General features: G+C 45.0%; 1 protein-coding gene across 1 annotated transcript; it reads right to left on the bottom strand.

Annotated features, from left to right (window-relative positions):
- Positions 1–882: 882 nt before the first annotated feature.
- Positions 883–6,843, bottom strand: LOC122927833 (protein ANTAGONIST OF LIKE HETEROCHROMATIN PROTEIN 1-like). The gene is made up of 3 exons (XM_044280102.1): positions 6,632–6,843; positions 2,033–2,323; positions 883–1,651 (listed from the first exon to the last, which is right to left on the bottom strand). Exons 1-3 carry the CDS (start codon positions 6,800–6,802, stop codon positions 893–895), a joined length of 1,221 nt encoding a protein of 406 aa, XP_044136037.1. The 5' UTR covers positions 6,803–6,843; the 3' UTR covers positions 883–892.
- Between the last annotated feature and the right edge of the window lie 1,448 nt (positions 6,844–8,291).

Here is an 8,291-nt window from a genome sequence, read left to right as displayed (position 1 = left end):
GGGAATGTGACTGGTTTTTCACCATGTGCACCACACCAATTAGACAAAAGTCATCTAGCATGAGCCACTGTGATAAACCTGGTGCATCTTTAGACTGTCGAGTCAAAGCTTACACAGTGTAAATATTACACAGAATTAGTGAATTTGCCACACTGTTTTGAACCACCCAAACAATTCAATTTTTTTTAGAATCATACTGAAAAATCTTTTCTGTGCAATATTTGCAGCACATCTCCTCCAAGAGCTAAAGAAACAATGAAACACGGAACACTGAGCTCCTTCACACTGCCCGTTTCCGTATTGCGGACCGCAATACAGGGGCACCATTCCATGGCCATTCCGCATCACGGATGCGGACCCATTCATTTCAATCGAAATGAATGGGCACTACGAAGTGCTTTCTGGTGTTCCGTTCCGTGCTTCCAAACTGCTCTATCTTTTTGCGGAACGAAAGGATCGCGGACCCATTCGCCTGCCCCACGGACAGTGCTCGTGCATTGCGGAACGCAATTTGCGGTCCACAGCACGGGCACGGCCTTCACACGTTCGTGTGAATGAGCCCTAAGGCTTTATTTACATGTCCGAGGAACGCGGTCCATGAGATACCGGACTGGCATCCTGCTTAGTGTAGGAGCGCACAGGGTCATTAGTTGCTATGACGCCGTGCGCTTCGTGCCGCTGCTGTACAGTAATACACTCGTATAGATCATACGAGTGTATTACTGTACTGCGGCGGCGGCACAAAGCGCACAGCGTCATAGCAACCAATGACACCGTGTGCTCCTACACTAAGCAGGATGCCAGTCTGAAATCTCACGTACCGTGTTCCACGGACGTGTGAATTCAGCCTTAGACTTTTTATTTTACTGACAAGTCCTTCATCACAATTTTTTTAGATTTTGGCCTGGGTACTAAAATAGTCACGTACTGCATCCCTTATGCTTTCAGCCTGAAAATCTTTAGGACAAGATTGACAAACAGATTGAGGCAAGACAGGCAGGTCCATAGTTTCTACTCCTTCTAACCAACAAGCATCAAATCTCTGCTCTAGAGTTTCGCACAAGTTATGTAGCACACAACAGGCTAGTGCTACAGTGGGCACCATCTTATAGTCAGATGGTGCTAGTAAGCACTGCCATCTTGCACGCAACCGCAAGAGTGCAATTTCTGCCACACTTAGTGCACGCTGAAGGTGAAGATTATATTGTTCCTCTCTCAAAGTGAGTCCATCAGCTTTTGAGTATGGTGTGAGTAGCCAGCTCTGTAATGGGTAGCTAGAATTAGCTAACAAGAAATAATTATGTGCTTTGCCTAAGAAAGGATAGTTTGGTGCAGTTTGGAGTCTTCTTTCCTGAGCTAGTTCCCAGAGAGTAGAATTTTCCAAGATGGTAGCGCTGCTCATATTGTCAGGATAGCAAGCACAGGCTTCCCAAAGCAACCCATGTCCATCTACTACTGCATGCAGTACCAAAGCACGAGTGCTATCCCTTCTTGAATTGGAAGATAAAGGAATGGCAAATGATCCTAGTGCTCCGACACAATGTGGGAATCCCCAACGAGAGTTAAAGATGCGTGCTGTGTCCTTTAGGGACTGGCAGTCTGGTGGATGGAGATGTATAGGCTTCAGGATCGTTACTATGGCTTGGCATACCTTAAGAAAAAACAAAAATAAGTATAACTTAATATTATACAAAAGCACTAGATTAAAAATTAAATTACATAAATGGGGTTTTCTACCACCAGGAACCCCTTTTGATATTGCCAGATAGGGTGCAGGGTTAAAAATAAAGACCGTCAGTAATGCTCCAGTCCCAGCGCCGAGCTCCCGTCTCCTCCGATTCCGGTCCCCACTGGCATGTCTACATGCACGTACCACTTGGAAAATAATAAGCGGTCTCAGTGGTGATTGATGCAGACACAGTACATGACCACTGTCAGATTTTTCGCCTGGCAATATCAAAAGGGATTCCCAGTCTTGGAGAACACCTTTAAAACAATTCAACATAGAGTAAAATGTGCCTCTTGAGCTCACCTCCTTCAAACACCTATTTACAACATTTCGACAAGCTCTAAAATTTTGGTTCAAGGATGGGCATCTGTTTTTGCTCGACAGTCTCCACAATGCTATGCCCACCTTCTCCTCGGGTGTAATACCAGGACGATTCAGACTGTTTCTCAGCCGGTCACACAAATAAATAAAAGTATCTTTGGACATGCGGAATCTTTCCAGAAAATCACCCGGCTTGAATTTTCTCAGAAAAGGAAAGTGACTAGAATGGATGGCTCTGTATTGTCTCATGTGCCTTTCCCTCAGCAACAACAGCTAGAATAACAAAAAGAGTATTTTATTGTACATAATTGATAAAATATCCACTTACAAATACATTAATTAGAGGATGCATATTAAAGGGGTTATCCAAGACTATAAAAAGCATCCCCCATATGCCGGGCCCCTCACAATGAATATACTTACCTGGCTCTCTGCGCCGCTCCCCCCACCGCCGCTGCTACTACTCTCTGTGCTCGGATGAAAACATTGGCAGCAGCCAATGACAGGAGGGGACGGGGACGAGCCTCCTTAGCATTGCGGGTGACGCTAGGGAGGCTCGTCCCCTTCACCGCCTGCCATTGGCTGCTCACCCCGACACCAGATGTTTTCATCCGCGCATGGGGAGAAGCAGCAGCGGTGGTGCGGGGACCAGGAGTGGCGTGGGGAGCCAGGTAAATTAATTTATTGTAAGGGGCCCAGCATATGGGGGGGGGGGGGGGCTTTTTATAGTCTTGGATAACCCTTTTAATCATGCTGGGTAGGGAGAAGCCAGAGGAGAAGAGTCTGGTGGACACTTCCCCCAAACATGGCACTTAAAAGGAAAGTCTCATGAAGACAGCCTCTGTCCATATGATCTACTAGAGCATATAGATGTTATAGTGACGGGTCCTGTAACCGATGCCTCTATTCTTGTCAACTCAAGCTGTTTATCCATTTCAGGGTAGCTTCCCCCAGCAAAATCAGCTGATTGTGGTGGAACTCCATTGGGGTTGCTTCTGATGAGACAACTCCCTTAACACTGATTGTACGCAAGTGGTAAAACTATGATTTATCTTTTGAGTAAAACATAGTTAAACTGAATCCGGGCACTGTCTTAAAGGGAACCTGTCACCTGGAAAACGCATATTTAACTGACCACAGTACCTTACAGGATCCCCCAGTGTGTTGCTAATCATGTTTTTCTTTCCTCTGTGTGTTTCTTCATACTTGTTAAAAACGCTGTTTTAATGTAGGTTGGCGCTCTCTCCGAGTCAGGCTTGAAGTCAAGGGGGCAGCGGCCTCCTTGCTTCAAGTAAAGCTAAGGCCGCCCCTTACCCCTCCTCTCTACAATTAGATGGACATGCTGCCTTGATGCCAGGATTGCGCTCTTCTAGCGCATGCGCAGTACGCTGCCTGTTACTGCGCGATCCTCACTCACCCGCCTGCCTTTTGCTGACTGCGGATGCGCCGGCCAGTTCAATCGCGCGCCCGGCCGTCACGCTGTAACATGCAGCGTACCGCGCATGCGCTAGAAGAGCGCGATCCCGGCATTACGTCCATCTAATTGTAGAGAGGAGGGGTAAGGGGCAGGCTTAGCTTTACTTGAAGCAAGGAGGCCGCTGCCCCCTTGACTTCAAGCCTGACTCGGAGAGAGCGCCAACCTACATTAAAACAGCGTTTTTAACAAGTATGAAGAAACACACAGAGGAAAGAAAAACATGATTAGCAACACACTGGGGGATCCTGTAAGGTACTGTGGTCGGTTTAATATGCGTTTTCAGGTTCCCTTTAAAAACATGCTGCCTGCAGATAGTGTAGCATAGTCTTGCTGATAGGTTCTCTTTAAAGGTCCTGGGCCCCAATGCAACATATTTAACAAGGCCCACAACTGACCATGTGCAATTTATAATGGTGGTGTCTTCTTAGGGTACTTTCACACTAGTGTTATTCTTTTCCAGTATTGGGTTCCGTCACAGGGGCTCAATACCAGAAAAAAAACAGATCAGTTTTATTCCACATTGCATTCTGAATGGAGAGCACTCCGTTCAGGATGCATCAGTTCAGTCCCTCTTACGTTTTTTGGCCGTAGAAAATACCACAGCATGCTGTATTTTTCTCTCTGGCCAAAAATCCTGAACACTTGCCGGAATGCCGGATCCAGCATTCATTTCCATTGAAATGTATTAGTGCCAGATCCGGCATTAAAATTGCTGCATTGACGGATCCTTTCTTCCGGTCCGCGCATGCTACCCCTGCATCCCTTATAGCTATACCTCTGCTGTATGGAACTTGTATGGTGTTAAGAAATATCATAGTGGTGAATTTTGAGTGTGACTAATCAATTCAAAAGAGTGTGAAAATGTTGTAGTGCATGTGATGGTGTCACAGGGGTGATGTGATGATTGTAGGGGCCCCTATAGTGACTTCCAGAGAGCAGGTCCCTGGAAAAAGAGAATACAAACCGGCCTGCCTCTGTACATAAGAGTCATCTCAGCCACCCGATACATCTGTAATAATAAACTGGGTAGTCTGCTAAATAATTTTCCTTTTTATATGAGCATAGGCTGGTTGCAGTGTTGTATGCTGCCTATATGTAGTGCAGTCAGTCTACTGTATCACATGCCACCTGTGTAAGGGGTGGGGAGCTAGGGGCCCACCTTGCTCAGTTGCCCACTGCAAGATTCACCTGTTCCCCTGTGGGTAAGTCCAAGTTTGACTGGGGCTATAGATGATGCCTTGGTAATCTCACTGTGATGATGTCATCAGGAGGTTATTAGGGACAAACTATAGTCTGATAGCTCTACTGCAGATGTCCAGTGCATGTGATGATGTCACAGATATGATGAGTTAATATATAAAGAAGTCCGGCAGCACTCCTATATCCAAAATGAGCCAATTTGGAAAGTCCATACACTGTACCTTAACCACGGTAATATTGGTGCCAGCAGATCGGGATCCTGGCTGTTGATCCACCATCAAATAGTAATACAAAAAGTCTGCAGCACTCGTCGATTTGTAGCAAAAATAGTGTGGATTTATTCCATAATAGACAGCAAGAGAATGCGAAGTTTCGACCGTTTGCTTGAAAAAGACCGGGAACGGTCGAAACATCGCATTCTCTTGCTGTCTATTATGGAATAAATCCACACTATTTTTGCTACAAATCGACGAGTGCTGCAGACTTTTTGTACAGATATAATGAGGTCATAGGGTGATGACATCAGGATGGACAATGACCTTCTTATTACCTGACATGGGCCCTTTAATATAAGTGCCATGACAAACAGTTGGTAAATAGCAAAGAAGGCTGCTCCTGAGAGTAGCTGTGACTTAACCCCTTGGATACTGGAGGTTTTTTAGTTTTTTTTCCCCGTTTTCCCGGCCATAACTTTTTTTATTTCTCCGTTCACATAGCACATAGCTTGATTTTTGCGGGATAAATTGTACTTTTTAATGCCACCATTTAATATGGCATACAATGTAGTGGAAGGCTGGGGAAAAAAATTCTGATGGGGTGTAATAGAAAAAAAAACTATTATGCCACTGTTTTATGGGTTTTGTCCCTACGGCATTCTTTTTGTGTTTTAATACCGAATAAAACGTTTTTTACATCACCATATTCTGACCACCATATCTTTTTTATACTTATATAGTCTTAAGAGAGACTCAGCGTATTAGAATTAATGACCAGCATCCCCGAATGCCATACAGGGAAGCCGGTTTTAACCCGGAAGCACGAACTTTTGGGTTTTTCACCGTTTAGATGCCGTGGCCACACTTGACCATGGCATCTAAAGCCTTCGGCCTCATGCACACGACAGTTGCTTTCTGCGTCCGCAAATTGTGCATCCGTGAAAAAAAACGGATCCGTTTTTTTCCACAGATACCTTGTAATAAATGCCTATACTTGTCCGCAAATGTGAAAAAAGTAGGACATGCAGTATTTTTTTTTTCTGAAGGGAAACACGGATAGCGGAAGCGGAATACAAACGGATGAACTATCAGCATTTCTTTGCTGACCCATTGAAATGAATGGGTTCCCATCCTATCCGCAAAAAAAACGGAACAGAGTCCGAGAAAAACAACTGTTGTGTGCATGAAGCCTTAAATGACTACAATCTACATTTTTGCCAGTCACAGACATTAGCCACGGGCCTTTGCTGTTTAAAATAGGAGAGAGCCACCGGCTATGGGGCCTGCTGGACATGCGAGCGGACGTCATGTTTAAAGAAACCTCCCAGCATCTAAGGGTTAAAGGGGTTGTCTCACTTCAGCAAATAGCATTTATCATGTAGAGAAAGTTAACACAAGGCACTAACTAATGTATTGTGATTGTATTGCCTCCTTTGCTGGCTTCATTCATGTTCCCATCACATTATACACTGCTCATATCCAGGGGTTACAACCCCCCTAAAATCCAGCAGTACTGGCCGTACTTGCACACAATAGGAAAAAAAGGCCGGCCTATGTCCTATGCAAAAAAGGACCCTGGCTGGCTGTCATAGCATGATGAGTGTAGTGTGTAAGTTTTTACACAGTACACTACAGTTGTAACAATATAAAACATGCATATTTAGGGTGTGGACATACTGGTGTATTTACCATCATAATTTGCTGCTGGCTGTGCAGATGATATGTCCTGAGCCTATACTTCCTTCTCCTTCGACTTTCAGATTTGCTGTGTTGCAATGCATTTTGCAACCCATTTCTCCGAGTTGTTTTAATAAAAAAATGCATGAGAAGCAGGAGATGAGTATCTTCATCTAGAGCCATTTGTGAACTATGCCTTTTGCGTTCTATTCGTGTGTACTAGTCTTTTTCATTAGACAATGGCCCTCTTAAACCCTCCTCTCGGTGATTCTCCACCTACTCTGCCTTTGGTTTCATTATGACAGGAGAATAGGGCTGTGAGAATATAGAAGAGATCTGCTGCCCTCTACTGCTCTACTGGAAGAAGACAAAAAACCTTAAAGGGAACCTGTCACCTCCAAAAGTGATATAAAACTGCCAGCATTACCTTATAGCAGCCCCCAATCTGTTACTGATCATGTGTGTGGGACAGAAATTCGATAATCTATATTTGAGAAAAAACTTTTTTTAATCTCCATGAGCGCTCTGTTTCCGGTGAGCTTGAAGTCAAGAGGGCAGCGGCTTCCTTGCTTCAAATCAAGCAAAGCCTGCCTCTTACCCGTCCCCTCTTGACTGTCATTTACCTATTTTCTATTCCTTGGGATCGCGCAAGTCAGCCTGCACGGTGTGGCCCTTGTGACTGCACGATCCTGTCTCGGGCTCCCGCAGTCAGCCAGGCATAATTTTCTCACTGCACACACGCCGGCAAGAATCAGCGCGCGCGCTTGCGCCGGCGAGGTATATTCACAGCGATAGCTTGATCACTGGCTGCAGGACAACTCAAGCCAGTGGTCACGCTTCACCCCTGACCCCCACCAACGATGTTTCCTGATGTTATATCACCAAGCCACATTCTTTTCTGCCTCTGCAGGCCCTGCTAGGCTGAAATACACAGGCAGCCAATGGCAGTGCTGCCCTCTCCCTCCCTGCCAATAGCAGCTTAGGTGGGCAGGGAAGATTCACTTGGCTGCCGACTGCCGAGGAGCCCGTAGTGAAGCGGGTGGGCAGCATGGACAGTACTTTCAGTTTGGCAAAACTGACAGATCGCCACTGTACTCAGGGCTGTCTTTAATATTAATTGGACCCTGGGCAAGAATTCACTTGGGCCCCCTGGATCCCACCTTCCCACACCCTAGCATGCAATCACGCCCTCCACCACAACACACACACACAAAAAAAATCCACACACCTCCTAGGAGTAGTAAAATTTAATAATGATGAGTGGCCACTAGAGGTGTTCCTTGGCAGTAATGTAAATACTGCCTTTTTTCTGAAAAGGCAGTGTTTACATTAAAACGCTTGCAGAAACATGCTATAGACACCAGAACTACTATGTTTAGCTCTTGTGGTTCTGTTGACTACAGTGTCCCTTAACCCCTTAAGGACTCAGCCCTATTTCACCTTAAGGACTTGGCCATTTTTTGCAAATCTGACCAGTGTCCCTTTAAGTGCTCATAACTTTAAAACGCTTTAACTTACCCAGGCCGTTCTGAGATTGTTTTTTCGTCACATATTGTACTTCATGACACTGCTAAAATTGGGTCAAAAAAGTTCTTTTTTTGCATAAAAAAATAAAAATTTTACCAAAAATTTAGAAAAATTTGCAAATTTCAAACTTTCAGTTTCTCTACTT

This window comes from Bufo gargarizans, chromosome 1, assembly GCF_014858855.1.
Source record: "Bufo gargarizans isolate SCDJY-AF-19 chromosome 1, ASM1485885v1, whole genome shotgun sequence".
Classification (NCBI taxonomy): domain Eukaryota; kingdom Metazoa; phylum Chordata; class Amphibia; order Anura; family Bufonidae; genus Bufo; species Bufo gargarizans.
This window is presented reverse-complemented; position numbering and strand designations above follow the sequence as displayed.